This window comes from Mastomys coucha, unplaced genomic scaffold, assembly GCF_008632895.1.
Source record: "Mastomys coucha isolate ucsf_1 unplaced genomic scaffold, UCSF_Mcou_1 pScaffold14, whole genome shotgun sequence".
NCBI classification, from domain to species: Eukaryota; Metazoa; Chordata; class Mammalia; order Rodentia; family Muridae; genus Mastomys; species Mastomys coucha.
The window spans coordinates 24,681,729-24,699,032 of NW_022196896.1; the positions used below are offsets into that span (position 1 = coordinate 24,681,729).

The 17,304-nt window shown below is 38.7% G+C and overlaps 1 protein-coding gene across 2 annotated transcripts in view; it reads left to right on the top strand.

Annotated features, from left to right (window-relative positions):
* The window catches only part of Tmem67 (transmembrane protein 67), a 48,645-nt gene that overhangs the window by 28,885 nt on the left and 2,456 nt on the right, over nucleotides 1-17,304 (top strand). For both annotated transcript variants that reach the window (XM_031366590.1, XM_031366591.1), the window contains exons 17-27: nucleotides 513-611; nucleotides 4,898-4,996; nucleotides 5,211-5,297; nucleotides 6,293-6,392; nucleotides 6,487-6,626; nucleotides 7,918-8,058; nucleotides 11,260-11,340; nucleotides 11,844-11,960; nucleotides 14,787-14,903; nucleotides 15,007-15,111; nucleotides 15,806-15,908. In XM_031366590.1, coding sequence (XP_031222450.1) covers nucleotides 513-611; nucleotides 4,898-4,996; nucleotides 5,211-5,297; nucleotides 6,293-6,392; nucleotides 6,487-6,626; nucleotides 7,918-8,058; nucleotides 11,260-11,340; nucleotides 11,844-11,960; nucleotides 14,787-14,903; nucleotides 15,007-15,111; nucleotides 15,806-15,908 — 1,189 coding nt within the window. The remainder of the gene's footprint in view (nucleotides 1-512; nucleotides 612-4,897; nucleotides 4,997-5,210; nucleotides 5,298-6,292; nucleotides 6,393-6,486; nucleotides 6,627-7,917; nucleotides 8,059-11,259; nucleotides 11,341-11,843; nucleotides 11,961-14,786; nucleotides 14,904-15,006; nucleotides 15,112-15,805; nucleotides 15,909-17,304) is intronic.

A 17,304-nucleotide genomic window follows, 5' to 3' on the forward strand; every position in this document is an offset into this window, starting at 1 on the left:
ATATAAAGCAGAGCTTTCCCCTTGCCCTCACAAATTATTCAAATTTTTGTTTAAGTCAATATGATCCCCTGGATATTTAATGTGGGTGATTTTATACTCCATTGCTATTCATTTTTCTTTTTATTTTTCTTTTTTTCTTTCTTTCTTTTTTTTTTTTTTTTTTTTTTTTTTTCTTTGAGACAGGGTTTCTCTGTGTAGCCCTGGCTGTCCTGGAACTCACTCTGTAGACCAGGCTGGCCTCGAACTCAGAAATCCACCTGCCTCTGCCTTCCAAGTGCTGGGATTAAAGGCACGTGCCACCACTGCCCAGCTGCAATTCATTTTTCTTGCTCAGTTTCCCCCCAAACTTAGCCATTGGAATCTCTTTCAGCTCCCATGTAATTTCAAGCGCTCCCCTTCAGTGTTTGAGAAACTTTCAGTTTCTGCTTACAGAGGTTTTCAATACCAATGAGAAGAAGGGTACGTTCTAAATGTTTTCTTTTCTCTTCTCTGTTTTGTTTTTTCTATTTTAGATTGCTTTGGGTGTGTTGGGTGGATTGGCTGTGTTATCATCTCTTTTAAAGACAGCGGGATGGAAGAGGCGCATCGGAAGCCCCATGATTGATTTACAGGTACACTTTTGTTTTTAGGTGAAAATGTTTAATCTTTTGACTATTCCGAATCTTTCTCATAAGATACAGCTAGAAGATGAAGAAGAAAGTTGCTTCTGATTTTTCTGGGTTTAAGTTAGGAAAATTATTTTGAAGCCATAGAACATATGCAAGCGCCCTTTCTTCCCAGGGTCCCATAGTCTCTCCCTAGCCCCACCCATAGTCCCTCCCTAGCCCCACCATCATGTTTATTTTTGTCTTTGCCAATGCTTCATATGTTTTGGCTTTTCCATTTTAGCCAATATAATGGCATACATTGATTTTCTTTTCTTTGATTTTTTTTATGTACTTTAAATTTTTTATTTTATGTGTATGGCATTTTGCCTGCATGTATACCTGTATAATACATATGTACCTGATACCAGAAGAGGGCGAGGACACCAGATCCCCTGGAACAGAAGTTAAAGATGGTTGTGAGAGATGGGTGCTGGGAGTCAGACATCTGGAAGAACAGAAAGTGCTCTTAACTGCTCGGCCATCTCATCATTCTTTTATATACTTTGTAAATGATTAGACTCCCTTTTATGTGAGCTATTTAAATCTCTTGCTTGTTTTTCTATTAGGTTTCTTCTTTTTCTTATTCATATGAAGGAGCTTGTCTTTTGAAAATATTAATCTCCTTTTGTTTTTCATGTTGAAATCTTTTATGCAAATGTATGAACTACCTTTTATCCACACCTTTAACAGTCAATATATAATTAACATTTAGTATTTATTTAACTTCCACACAGTCATATGAATTTTGTGTGTGTTTTATATATATATATATATATATATATATATATATATATATATATAATGTTTATTTTGTTTAGAAAACTTGCCCATCTCAATACCAAAAGGTAATCTTCTACCTTTTACTCCATTAAATTTAGTTTACTTCTCATATAATCTTTGAGGTTTTTTGCCTAACACTTATTGAATAATAAGGCACATTAATTTCATATGTATAGTTTCTTAATCTTCTCATATCTCTCCCTAGCTGGGCACTATTATTACTCCCATTTTACATATGGCAAAAAGGAAGTAGAGCTTGGACTTTCTGCTTAACTTCTGAGTAACTCAACAGCAGCTAGCATTTTCATCCTCCATATGAAGAGCGTGAGAAAGGTTCTGAATTAACTCGTGTAGCCAGGCTGTCCTCCTGACTCCAGGGCCAGGGTAATTGGGAGTTGGAGAAAGAGGGCTTGGGCTCCTGTTGGGATAGTCAAAGCAGGCCTTCTTTCCTCATGGGTCAACTTTAAACTGCTTGTCCCACAGTGAACGCTAGGGTCTGTTGTAGAGCGTCATGTTCTGGGTGATGTGATGGTAACACAGACAGCGGAGCCTGCCCTCAGAGTTGATGATAGAGAAAGGGAAGGATGCTGGATAAAACAATGGCACTTGCTCTCCACAGAGGATTTGAAATGGAACCGTGAAGGGCTTAGCATTGAGCAAGTGGTTGAAGCTAGCATCTGAACCAAGTCGAAAGCTGGCTTTGTTCTATGATGTGAAGGCTCTTGGGAGTCAAGAATTTAGTGAGTAGTCACTTTATATTTTTAAGAAAAATGTGATATGACCCAATTTATATTTAAGAATGCTAACTCTAGGGTCCAGAGATGTGAGAAGGTGAGAAGGATTGAAACAGGGATTGAATGAACAGGATTCAGGAGAAAACATACCTGGCAAACTCAGTTGGTCTTTGTAACTGGTAGCATGTGGATATATGAAGCAAAGCTTCAGGCCTGAGGAAATGAGTGGACAATATATTACTATTAGAAGTAATACTCAGTGGGCTAGAGAGGCTCAGTAATTAAAAGTCTAACTGCTCTTGCAGAAGACCCACGCTTAGTTCCCAGCATCCATGATAGACAGCTCAAAATCACCAGTAACTCCAGCTGCAGAGGATCTGATGTCCTCTTCTGGACTCTGCTGGCACCTGCACAAACACACACACACACACACACACACACACACACACACACATACACACACCATACAATATTAAAATAATTTTTAAAATCTATCAATAAATAAATAAAACATAGTAATATTCATGGACCAATAAAACAGCTCAGTAAAGTAAAGGTACTTGCACACAGGCTATCAGACCTGGGTTCTTGCCAATAACCAGCTTTGGTATCCACGTGGTGGGTAAACTGAGGCAGGCAGCCATTGGGGGCTCATGCTTAGAGCCTTTGATGGGGGTAGATCCAGATACTACAGGGGCTGCTGCCAGAGGATTAGAGAAGTTACTCAACAAACTTTTCTCTGAGGGAACAAAGCTTAATTTACTGGGGCTGGCACTCTCTGTGGCCAGCAGAAAAACTATGAATTCTTAACTACTTGGAGCCGATGAGAAAGAGAAGGAAAGAGGGAAAATCCATCCATCCATCCATCCATACATACATACATACATACATACCTCAATACATACATACATACATACATACATATAGACAGACACACATGCACACTGAGTGGATAAAACAAAAGGCATAGTCCAATAACTTCATACACACATACATGTATACATACATATGCACATACATACATGTATGTATACAGACCTGTAGAGAAGCATATACACATTTACAAATAGAATGGTTAGAACAAGCTCCAGCAAGCAGGCTCCAAACATTTCACACATACATACATACATAAGTACACACAATTGGTAGATAGAGCAAGCCCTAACACACACACAGACAAGCTTTATATATACATATATATATAAATATATATATACATATATATATACATGTACACACACACAAACACACACACATAGTTGATGGGTGGAAGGAATAATGTTCCAGCCCCCATTCACACAAATCTTACACATACATATAGTTGATGGATGCTCCAACTCTCATACTTTATTCTTTCTTCCATAACTTATATATTCCAGCAAAATCTTTCAAGCCTAAAGTTACAATGAGATTATATTTTAGTTTTCTTCTAATAAATGATTAAGAAAAGGTGTGTTCCCCAATACCTTTACAAGAAATAACAATATGTAGTACAGATAAACATAAGACAAATTATTCCCCCAAACCCATGTACATTTATAACTAAGTTACTTGTTATAGATTAACAAAGTGTGAGCAAGCAAGGTTTCTTAGCCAGTGTCTCCTACTGGCAGGCAGCAATTTGCAGTTACAAAGAAAGGAGTAATTATTTTATTACTCTTTAAAAGTAATCTTGTAAGAATCTTAAAATAATCATAAATCTAAACTTTTATATAAAAAAATCAGTCATATCTACCTCAAATCCTCAGAATGTGTTCATCAGCAAATCTTAATAAATCATATCAGGAAACTGAGGGCAGTTTCCACTCAGTGTGCATGGGTATAAGAAATCAGTTTTCACTAGAGTGACATCAGCCAGCACTGCTATTGTTCTTGTTCTTTGACCAACAAAACGTCCCTATTTAACTAGTAAGGGTGTGCCTTTCTGAACTTCAAAATGTTCCCTAAGATTTTTTTTTACATCAGAGCCAGTAGTAAAAACATCTCAACCTAGCTTCACTAACAACTTTATTTTTCCAAATCTTTTTTTAAAGGTAGTAGTCATTGCTGACAATCTATGTCTCTAAGTTCTTCTCTACGGTATTCATTGAATCATTAATCTGGAAAGAGATCAAGCATTATTATTGTGAGTGTCAGAGATGCTGCTGAGTGAGGGGCTGGGCCCCCTTCGAGTTTTCATATAATTCTTAGATTAAGAGGGATGTGAGGGCAGCAAGCAGAGCTGAGCTCCATAACAGCATGAAGTCCTCAGGACACGTGGTCCTTGGGGCCATGCCACATGGAAGCTTACCCATATGACTCTGGTAACCAGTGGACCGCATTCCATGAGTTCTAAAGCCATTTGTTGTTCCTCCTGCAGTGGCCCTCAGCAATTTCTACTCCTGGAATATGCATAAAGGTAGAAGGAGAGAACTGACTCTATAAAGTTGTCCTCTGACCTCTAAATAAATATATTCCATGGTACATAATACTTATGCACACAGATCATGCATACACACGTGCATGCCCTCACACATACACATGCACAAACACATACACACAGAAAGAGTAAGAAGGAAAAGTATTTTTATACTTTTAAGTTCTTAAAATAAAAGAATTGCTTTTATTATTCCTATTTTATATATGATAAAAGTGAAATAGAGCTTATATTTTCTGCTCAATTGTTTAGCAGAAATAAATGTAATAAGCAGGTAACAAATGGAATCTTTAACAATTGTAATTCTTTTTAAATTGCAGACAGTTATGAAATTCCTGCTGTACTATGCTGGTGATCTGGCCAATGTGTTTTTTATCATCACAGTGGGAACAGGTCTTTATTGGCTTATTTTCTTCAAAGTGAGTGAGTTTCTGAATTTAACCTAAATGTCAATATCTGAATAACTAGTAAGCTGTTTTTATAAGAGACCTAATTCTGTTCAAGCTCCTTGAGACAGCTGCTAACCCCCCTCCCTTGGTGTCCCGTGTATGGAGGACAACACGATTCGCTGCGTGTGTGCTTCCTTTGGTGTATAAATTGTGTAGTAAAAGCCTTGTGTTATTGTTACTATAGGCACAGAAGTCAGTCTCTGTTTTGCTGCCGATGCCAGTTCAGGAAGAACGTTTCGTTACTTATGTGGGGTGTGCCTTTGCTATGAAGGTATGTTTCAAAGAACAGCTTACCCAATTTCAAAAGCCTGCTAAAAACCCAGTCTTTCAAATTCATTTAAAATTTTTGGTGTTAAATTTTTTTGGTTTTGAAAGAAAGCATCAGTTATTTTATTTTAGATAGGAAATGTATCTTTTTTTAATAAATGTGCCCACTTAAAGTTATACCTTACATCATGTCTTCAAAGACTTTATAAATTTGCATTAGCAATCATAACTTACAGCTAATTTGACAAAATGATATTTCAGTGTTTAACTTTTTCTTTAAAATGGGATGAAATACCTTCCATAGTGGATTTTGTCTCTTTGTTAATGAAGATGAAAAGCTAAGTCTGGTGCTGTGTTGGAATTGTAGAAATTCGCATTAACCTCCCTCCCCCTCTTTCTGTGGCAACCACCCCTCAAGGTGTGTCTCCCCCATGAAGCTGACAGCTCCTCACATACCTATTTGGTAGGCTACATCCCATTGGCTTTTGGAAGTGAAGTGTCTGCTTTGCCCACTGAGAGAGGAAGTCTTCAGGAGAGTTACCACCCTGTACTTGGATTTTTATCCCTTAATCAGTAATGCCCCCGAGATGAGAACTCGGTTTAGATGGACTGTTCTGTAACTGAGAGAAATATGTTTCAACAACACACTGCTTTCTATCTCAGTTCCAGAGACAGAAAAGGCAGCAGGGGTATCTACTGCCTCCACAGGGCTTTGCAACCTACCTTTTGTATAAAGAAGTCAGACAACATACAGAGCCTAGAGGAAGGGAGTCATTTATGCAAGGGTCCTGTAGGAGAGCAGGAGGAGGGAGCTCCTCTGTTCTCATGTTCCTATTTTAAGGGAAAAAAGAAAAACAAGGCGAATTAACATGTGTGTGGCAGTTGGATCCACTTGGTCTGTGCTCTGTGATTACACTGTGCTTTGTAATGAACCTGCAGCTTTATAATTGCTCTTGAGTGATGACACTTTCCCAGTGTTTTGTTGTATGTTATTTTTAGGCTCTGCAGTTTTTGCATAAGTTCATATCCCAGATTACCATAGATATATTCTTTATTGATTGGGAACGGCCGAAAGGAAAAGTTCTTAAAGCTGTTGAAGGTAACTGAAATTAGTGTTTGTGCCATAATTCTCTTGCTGCCTGCAGCACAAAGAGAAAATGCTTCTACTCACTTGCTGTCCCCTGGGTTCCCAGGTGAGGGTGGTGTGCGGAGCGCCACTGTCCCTGTGAGCATATGGAGAACGTATTTCGTGGCAAATGAATGGAATGAGATTCAGACTGTGAGAAAAATTAATCCACTCTTTCAAGTGCTTACCACACTCTTCTTCTTGGAGGTATGTTTGAGCTGTTATATAATCATATGCTGTGGCCTATTAGCACTGCATAAGTGTAAGCGCCATTTCAATTATTTCTCAGACAGAGCAGCAGTTTTCTATGGTGAAGTATTGTTGGCAAAACAGTATAAGGAAATGTCTTTTACATTCCCCCTTTATCCTTCCTATAAAATAAACAAAAGCAAAACTTAAACACACTGTAATGGGGCGTTAGAAGGTTACCCATCAGAACCACTTTTAAATGCGAAGCTCAGTGCTGTAGGTACATCCACATTGTAACAAATTCTCACCACATCTGCCTCCAGAGCTCTGTCTTACAACCCAAGCTCTTCATTCCTATACAACAGTTCACAATCTCCCGTTTCCCTTCCCTGCGGCCCTGGGTACTACCATTCTACCTTGTGCCTCCTAAAGCCAGAGTACCAGTGATGTGTGGCAGAATTGCTAGTGTCCTTGCATAAAATACCTCTGTTGCTGATTGTTATGGATTAGTTGTAGTAGCTTTCAGGTGATCCCCTCTATATACGTTCAAAAACTTCCCTTCTATATGATTCATATTCTCACCCCTGCCTCAGGACTATTGTACTATTTCTACACTATTGTACATTTTCTACTTAGGAATTTGAGGTGAGAGGATCACAAGTTCAAGCCCTGTCTGGCCTTGAGAATAAGTTCAAGGCTAGTCTGGACAATTTAGTAAGACCTCGTCTCCAAATAGTTATAGGAAGTGGGATGTGTTGTGCAGGAGGAGATAGCTCAATAATAAAGCAATTACTTAGCATCCAGGAGGCCCCACATTTAATTCCCAGCACATCCTTCCACACAGACTATATGTTTATAGTATACAGCATGACTTGTCAGTGTACATAGACATGGTAGAATGTTCAGGTGTATTGTAGAATGGCCACTCAACATTTCTGGTATATGTTAAATACTCATGAATTGTCAGTATATATAGACATGGTAGAATGTTCAGGTGTATTGTAGAATGGCCACTCAACATTTCTGGTGTATGTTAAATACTCATGAATTGTCAGTGTACATAGACATGGTAGAATGTTCAGGTATATTGTAGAATGGCTACTCAACATTTCTGGTGTGTGTTAAATACTCATGAATTGCTAGTTGTTTGTTTAATTTATTGGTAGACTTAGCTTTGATTTGTGTCTAAGTTTCCTACTGCTTCTAAGCTTGTTTTTCAAGGCATGTAGGTAGAGAAAATATTTCATTTTCAGTCTAGAAACTTCTCTTCCTATGTCTGTTTAAATTCTCATTTGTCCTTTTCCCTCAGGTTGTGGGATTCAAAAACTTAGCATTGATGGATTCATCCTCCAGCCTTTCTCGAGACCCGTCAGACTACACAGCTCCTTACAGCCGAATTTTGAGATACGCTGTGGCTACTACTATCTGGCTGGTGATTGGAATAATGCAGGTAAATGGCACAGCCAGTTTAGAACCCTGCTTGTGTTCCTTTGTCTCTCAGATGCTGGGTCCTACAGCACAAAGTAGGTGGCAAAGGAGTAATAAAGCTCTCTATATTGTATCATGATCCAGGCATGTGGGAATCTTTATACTGCTTTATACAAGCTAACTACTTCGTCTGTACTTCAGCCTCCACAGACAGGGTTAGTCAGCATCCTCATGTGACAAGGCAGGAGACATGAGGCTCTGGAAGGTTAACCAGTTGCTAAAGGTCACACTCATGGAGATGGCAACACTGGAATTTGAACCCAGGCAGTTTGGCATCAGAGTTCACTTTTTATCAGCTGTGAATTCCAAAGGGACTCTTTTTAGAGACTCAGATCCAGGGCAGATGTGCACTATATTTTCTTTTTCTTGTTGTTTATATTTTTTATATGTCATTTTCTTTACATGTTTGTTTAAATTATCATTTTCCTTTGGATTGGTTTCATGTGGCATTCTTCAACCTGAGGGGGGGGCTTTCCACCCCCCCATCCTGAGAACTGACTTTTGGAATGTACACTTTTTGAGCATTGGTGACACTGTTCAAACTTGAAGCTACAGAACTGGAGCTAGTGAAAGCTAGTAAATTTAATACCAGGAGAGAGGACACACATGATAGAATTTGAAATAAGATCCTTTGATGAGTGTGGGTTTAATATTTGGAAGTATTGTGCACAGGCCATTGTGTTTTGTGAACATAGCTACTGTGTCTGAGTTTAAAGTAGCATCATTGGAGGGAGTTTCATGGAATGCTAGCTAAAGCATTTCCCATTTCATTAAATGTAACAAGAAATAGTTCCTTCCCCTTCCACCTTCCTGTGAAAAGGAAGAGCAGAAGCCATAGTGACAGCTTGCTGTTGTCATCAGGACCCAGGAGCCTGCTGTCTGCCATGGGGAGCCCCCAGCCCTAAGTCCATCTCCTGGGACATAACAGTTGATGGATTTATAGGAGGAAATTAATGGGGAGTCTAGTTTTTTCCTCTCCCTTTTTAAGTCTTGGGGAAGGAGAAATGACTCAGTGGTTAAGAGCATGTTCTACTTTGACTCTGTGGCTGTGACATACACCAATGACAAAAACAACTTAGGGGGCGAAAGATTTGTTGGACTTATACTTCCAGATCACAGGTGATCACAGAGGGATGTGAGGGCAGAAAATCCAGCAGGAACTTGAAGCCTCCCTGTGTAGCAGGGCTGCTTGCTGGCCTGCCCATGAACTCATGCGTGACTAGGTTTCTCATACAGGACAGGTCCACCTACCCAAAGAATGGTGCTGCCCAGAGGTAACTGGGCTCTCCTACATCACTTAATAATCAGGGCACTCCCCAGCAGACATGCATACAGGCCAATCTGACCTGGGTAGCCCCCAAATTAATCTCCCTTCTCAAGTGACTGGGTCAGATCAAGTTGGTGATTTAAGCTAGCTAAAATCACTTTGGTGCTCCTAACAGACGACCAGAATTTGGTTCCAAGCACTCAAACTATGTGCCTCACAGCCACTGGAACTGCAGCTTCGTAGGATCATTGGCTTCTCTGGCCTCTCTAGACACCTGCATGCACATGCACATTTACTTAAAAGAAGTAAAAATTTTCAAACAAACCAAAAAATCAAAAAACAAAACACGAAACACCAAAGAGCCTTTGTGAAGTACCATTCAGTATCCTCTTGGCTAGAAGTCATTCCTGTGGCCACACCTAACTGTGCTGATGCCTTCCACTGGGCATCTGTGTGTCCTAACTAAAGGGCAGGTCTGTGGCTAAGAAGAAAGGGGAAGGTGGTTAGGACAGTAGCTGGCAATCTTGCCACTTCTGCCTAACCTCATTCTTGCTCCCACTTTGCCTTCAGACCAATAAGAAAACCTTTCTGTCTGTTCTAAGGCCATCCGTCAAATATCTGTGATTTCCTTTGTCAAAAGCAGGTCTAACTGGAAGGGGAGCTTTTGATACTAGTTCCCTAATTGGCTCTTGATTTGTCAGTAAAGAAGGCCAGGAGCCAATTGCTGGGTGGAAGGTACAGGTGGGGACCAAGAGGAAAAGGAGCCACAGGGAAGTAGAGAAGGGGCTTTTCTGCCATGCTTTGGAATTAAAAGAATGTGGCAGTCATGTAAGGTCTCTGGGCAGCTAGGGCCTGTGGCCTCCGCTATGGGAAGATTGCCAAACATTTTTGGCAGGGACTAGGTGGAACAAGCCACTGAGATTATTAGAGCAGAAGGAAAAATGGAGATAATAAATTGCTAAGGGCATGCCTTTCCAGGTGGGAGATATCTACACCAGCAATTGTGCTCAGTAGGCAAGTTAAAAGGTAACAGCTGTGTGTGTGTGTGTGTGTGTGTGTGTGTGTGTGTGTGTTTTATCCATGGATTCAAGGGTCTTGAGTGGGCTGGTAATGTGACCCCTCCTGGAGCAAAGGTGGGTGTAAAGAGAAGCTTGGTCAGGGCTGGCAGCAGCTATCTCAGAGCTTAGTTGGGTGGAACAAAAAGGAGCCAGGAGGGGCTGGTATTGCTGCCAAGGTTCCAGGCTAAGGCGGTAGTGTTTTAAAACTACACATAAGTGGGTCTAACCTCTTCACAAGTGGGTCTAACCTCTTCACAAGTGTTCTAACAGGTAGGCTTTAGTGTTCACTCCTTCTATATTTTAAATCTTGACTATCAGTATTTTATGTTCTTTAAAAGTATATGTGTGTTGTTGTTGTTTAGTTTAAGGACATACTATAACTGAGCTTCTATGGAGTCTCTAATCTATCCTTAGGTTCATGCATGTTTTATGTAATAGAAACTGTTGAATCTGTGTGAAAGCCCCAACTAACAAACGCTAACTAGAGTGTGGCAAGTGCTATGAAGATATTTTACAGGAATGTGAGATAGCTAACAAAGAAGAGTAAAGGTTAGGATAGGAGAATGGTGGGGAGGGTCTAAAATGGTCACTCAGGAACTCTTGACATAATTCTAAATCTTTCTTCCTTTGAGCATAGACTAAGAACAGACAAATGGGATTTTATTCTATGGGAACCTTTAGAGGCCACTGTGCTCTTGGTTGGAACTTCTGTTTTCTTAAAATGCTGCACTTGTGGTTATTAAGGAAGGTGGCCATCCTGACGAGGCAGCATGTACGACTGTGACTTACGGTTTCATCCTGACGAGGCAGCTTGCATGATCATGACTAACTGTTTCAGGTTGTTTTCTTCGCTGCCTTTTATGAGAGATTCATAGAAGACAAAATCCGGCAGTTTGTTGATCTGTGCTCCATGAGTAATGTGAGTACTTTCTGATCTCATCTTGCAACTGTTACTTTTCCACTTTGGAAAGAGACAGGTATGTGTAGAGAAGCATTAAAATGCCCGTACATTTCACCACACAGTTGTATAGCAGTTTCATAAGTTGGCTCCAGATGATTGGATTGCTAATCTAATTTTCAACAAGCTGATAATTTGAAGAATACATATACTGTCCCACAAGTTAATACTCCTACCTTACTTTTTTCTTTATGTGCAGTTCTTAATTATGAATAATTAATGATTCATCCATCCTATGGCCCCTGAGGTTTTTTCAGACATTCTTAGAAAACAGCTCCAGTCTCCTTCCCATCAACTTTATACAAAACCACATTATTTTCCTTGCTGCTTTGGTTTACACTTTATATGCTTCCTATAATTCAATCCTTGTTATTTTGGGTAAAAGGGAATGAATTTAACAAAAAGTTACTTGGTTGCTTTATGGCAGAGCCCCTGATGGCTTTTTTTTTCTTCTCTTCCTGCAGGTGTCAGTGTTCCTACTATCCCACAGATGTTTTGGATATTACATCCATGGGAGGTCAGTCCACGGCCATGCAGACACTAACATGGAAGAAATGAATATGAACCTTAAGCGAGAGGCAGTAAGAACATATTCTACATCTTCTTTAAGTTGGAAATGTAATCCTCACAAATGACTTTTGAAAGTTGCAGGGTTACCAAGTCATGACCTGAGTATGAATAGAGCCTAGGTTTGTCATGTAGTTTCCACATGAACTGCACTTCAGAGTAATCAAGTGCAACAGGAAAGCTCTTCCTCAGCAGGAAGAGGAGGACATTTAAGTTAGGAGATCACCATTTCACTGTGACTAGTAGATGGATGAGAACAGGCTGCAGTCATCAGTGGATCTTAAAACAAGTGCATGTCAATGGCGAACTCTAACGAAGGGTCAGGCTGACATGATCAGGACACAGTGACTCCTTTTAGTAAGTTAAAAACGAAGCAAGCTGACACTATACACTTCCTGCTAGGATGTGAAAATTGAGCCTGAAGATAACCAAACCTCTAGATCTAACCACAGTTTTGTAGGAAGTAGCAAAGACTAGAGGAACAACTTAGACAGAACTGAGCAAAGTACTTAGCACATTCAGTGTGCAGAGGGCCACTCAGCAAATGACTGTCTTTAACAAAGCAATGGCATAAAAGGAGAGGAGGGCTGATGGGGAGAGGAGATGCCATGTATGAGGGACGCTTAGGAAACAAAGCAGTGAAGCTCAACATATGGACTTTGAATAAAGTATGATTTAATGCTTTTGCTGTTACCTTATAATAAGTGATAATTTTGTTAGTTATAAAAATGACAGTGGTAGTTGTTTTACTAAGTCCCTATTACACATTCACAAGTGAAATGACAGGATCTGAAGTCTGCTGTAAAATACCCTAAGAAAAAAGAAATCTGGGGAGATAAATGAAACAAAGATTGGTTAAATGTTGGTAATGCTGGAACCTGAACGAGGACTGATTTTCTGCTCTTTCTACTGTATACCCTAAGAACTTCCTCAAAAAAGAACAAGGGGTGCTAACGCCTTAGGGGTTCACTGAGCCCATGTCTGTGACCTGGAGGGCTTAGGACCTAAACCCTTGCTTAGCTCTTAGAAGTGGCCCTGAGTTGGAAGGTTACCTGTAATAATTTAAACCATAAGCCCTTGGGAAAAAAAGATGCCCAACTGCGACATTAAAAGCATAACAAATAGAAAGTCTTAGGAAATGAGTAATTTATTTACCTTACCATAAGACATATATCAGTCATGAGTAAAAGATAGCAAATTAGGGTAAAGTGATATAGCTAATATATCAGAATATTGATATCCAAAACCATGGTTTCCCCTCTTCAACTTACCATACTTTTTTGAAACTAGTAGTTAATAAAATGGGCACCCATAAAACAAGTGTTATCATGAATATTTTGACAAATGGAAAATGTTTTGAGTAGTATATACCAGGAACTTCTTGGGTCTCTATAGTCTGACTGATTATATGTATTTTAACTTGAGGAAAATTCAAAATACAGTCGCTACTTAGAGTCAAGATTTTTGCACAAGAAAAACACATGTGAAAGTTTGAAATTATTATGTAAGTTGGTTGGTTTACCTTTACAATAAAATCTCTGAAGTTGGCGCTTAAGTATTTCATATTAAAGATGGGAGTCCATTGTCCTCATGTCAGACAATGAGGACAATCTTAGTGGCAATAACTTTGAAGAGGAGGAGGAGGAAGAGGAAGGCATAAGTCTCTTGGAAAATGCCTAGGAGGACTGGGGAGCAGCTGAAGGTCAACAAGAATCACTTCTTCACACATGATCAAGTACTAGCAAGGCAGTGGGTACTGGGCCCCTGAGCACTGCAGTTCTCCATGTGTGCCTCAGTGATGATGGAGCTCGAGAGGAAGGAAGACCCTTTGCTCACCGCAGTGAAGGACCTCAAGGCCCCAAAGATCCCCATCTTTATGGCTTACCTGACAGATGAAGCTATGAAGACTGGGGATTCATCAAACCAAGTAGCAGAGGTATCAGATTGTACCTAGGTGCCATTTCTATGATGCCACCTTTTATATATAAATAAAGTCACTCTCTCTAACCCCCCAAATGGTTTATAGACTATGTAGTGACATGGAAAATTGCTCAGGATATAATGTTTAACAAAGAAAAATGTGATTCCAGTTTTGTTGTTATTGCCTGTGTTTGTGACTTAGAAAAAAGCTGGAAATGAAATACTTTTTAGTCCAGATGTTGAAATTTATAGCTAGTGTTCTTTTCTTAGTTCTCTGCATAGTTTATACAGTCTTCATTCTCCACAAATGCCTGTACTTTTTTAATTTAAATTTTTATTTAAAATAGAGAAGCTCATTATATTTACTTCCTTTAAGTTTGTGGAAACCAAAGGCTGTACAGCTCACTGACTGGGATCAGATGAAAGACAGTAGCAAGTTCTGAAGTAGGTGACCAGGTTTTATGAAGCCAGAATCTGATGGGGCCATGAGCCATCAGTGGAAACTGGCTAGGCAGTGAGCTAGTGCAAAAATGATGAGTTTGTGTTTGTCAGTGTGTAATCTTGTGAGAAGGTGACCTGTCCATAACTTTCACTGTTCGGTCTTTTCTTACAAGCATTAAAGAACAGTAAGGTTATTACCAAGAAAACTAAGAATACCAAATACACAGTGGACTCAGTAGTTAAGTAGAGCAGAGTAAAGGAGGTGACAGGGACTACAGGGAAGCTGGAGTGAGCGTGGAGAAGGGAATGTGGTGGGATCTGGCCAGTGGGGAGTCTTGAGTAATACTAGTATTAGTATCAGCAAGATTGCACTAGGTTAGTAAACCTTGTAACATGTGGTACAAACTGAAGGAAAATGGTATGCTTTCTTTTTATCTTCATTTCTATCTTAATTTAAATCCTGAACATTGTTTTTTCAGGAAAACTTGTGCAGCCAAAGAGGTTTGGTGCCCAACACGGATGGGCAGACGTTTCAGATTGCAGTTTCTAGTCAGATGAGACAGCACTATGACAGGATTCATGAGACCTTAACAAGGGTTTGTATAAAGTATTGCTCACATGTATCTTACCATACTTAAGGTCATTTAAATTCCAAAGTATGAGGCGTGTTATGTTTATACATTCTCTTTTGCATATTAGAGAAATGGCCCTGCCAGACTGCTGAGTTCGTCAGCGAGCACTTTTGAACAAAGCATAAAAGCATACCACGCAATGAATAAGTTCCTTGGCTCTTTCATTGACCACGTATGTATTCGGATGTCTGTATGCAAACCAGGGTTGTCTGCTGATTTTGAAAAGTTAAATGGGAATTCAATTATATTTTCAGTCAGCCATGTCAGAGAACTCCGTGTTTTTGTTTCCTGTCACATTTAATACTTAGGAATAATATTTTTTAAAAAGCATTTATGGTCACTAACAACTTATGATTCAGACATAAAGTTAGACTATCTAAAAGAAAATTGTAATTTTTAATGTGCCCAGTAGCAAATGATGACTCCCTTATAGATGTCCCATAAAATTCTATGGTAGAATTTTATACTATACTAGAATTTTATGTCACCAAAATGTTATTTCTCATTGAAATTCTTATACTATGATTGTGTTTTTAAAAAGCATCATATTTCAATTCATCAAAAATCAATTTGCAGTATATCTAGCCTTAAATTTAACATTTTAAAGATTTAAAATCTTAATTTTATATTAAATTAAAATTAAAGATTTTCAATATTAAACTTAAGAATTTAAGATTTAAAACATTTCAAAATAATTTTTAACATTTAAAAATTAATATTAATTTAAAATCTAGTGGAGTGATTCACTTTATACAAGTTTTCCTTTGTATATTATTCAGTCCTCAGTTTATCTACTTCTAACATTTCATTAATTAAAAAACATTTATTTCATTATGTTTTTTTACATAACCATCTTCTCAAACTAGGTTCATAAAGAAATGGATTACTTTATAAAAGATAAGTTGCTTCTTGAAAGAATCCTTGGGATGGAATTCATGGAGCCCATGGAAAAGAGCATCTTCTACAACGGTGACTTTTCATGTCCTTGTGGAGCTTGGGGAAGGCAGGATTATTTTTTCATTGATTTTTGTAATTTTATATAGAATCAATGGGGACTTAATTAGGTCAACCTGATGGAACTATAGTCATTTCTGTGTTCCATGTTATTTTGAAATGTATGTGTGTGTGTATGTATGTGTATGTGTATGACTACAAGATATATATATATATATATATACATATATAAATAATATACATATATATGTATATATGACTACAAGAAAGCAAAGGGCCACATTCAGAATCAGCTATATACCTCAAACAGATAGTAAAATACATTAAATTCAGATTTTATTAGAATATTAATTTAATGATAGCCTTATAAAATATATAAAGGATACTATATGGTTTATCTTCCATATCTAATTCATTTTTAGCCAAAGTCTTTAAGAAAATGACTAGTAATAGGAATCATTTTTAAATATTTTATATACTTAATTTTTATGTTTATAGGTATTTTGCTTGAATATATGGTCTGTGTACCATGTATGTGCCTGGTACCTACCAAGGTCAGACAAGGGCAGTGGAGCCCCCAGTTACAAGGCAGTTGTGAGCCATGCCAATGGGTGCTGGGAATCAAGCTCAGGTCTCTGAAAGAGCAACCAGTGCTCTTAACTGTTGAGCCATCTTTCAAGCCCCATTTTTAAAAAGAAGTTTTAAAAGAATTTGTTTTGTGAGTTTCGCTTTAACTTATAGACTAGTCATTCCAGAAAAAAAAAATTTGCACCATCAGCAATATGTAAATTGATCCATGGAGGTATGAAATACTAAAATTACTTAATAAATGTGTCATTCCATTCTTCTTACCCTGTCTTTCTAAAGGTAATAAGATCTGTCTGTTTTGAGAGTGTCTCAGCAGCATTGGTTTTGGTGAGGACACGTAGTGAAAAGGCACAGCTAGTGGGATGGCTAGGACGTGTGTGTACACTGATCTAGTATGGAGGGGGATGAGTTGCTGTGGCAACATGGTGCACGCTGAGTTGAAGAGTTGAGCCAGTCATTGGGAAAATAGCTTCAAAGACTTCTGGCCTTCAGTTTAAAACCCAACTCTATAACTCACTGTCTTTCTGAACTTCAAATGTTGCTTAACCTTTCTGATCTTTTAAAGTCCCTTTCTGTGTAAAATGTGACCTTTAGTATGACCTTCTAAAGGTTTTATGGAATTATCATATGTAAAGAACATAAAACAGAACCTGCTAGGGGTAGGTTAGGGTACACTAGGAGAGGGTGTTAGGTACACTAGGAGAGGGTGTTGGGTACACTAGGAGAGGGTGTTGGGTACATAAGAGAGGGTGTTAGGTACACTAGGAGAGGGTGTTAGGGTACACTAGGAGAGGGTGTTGGGTACACTAGGAGAGGGTGTTAG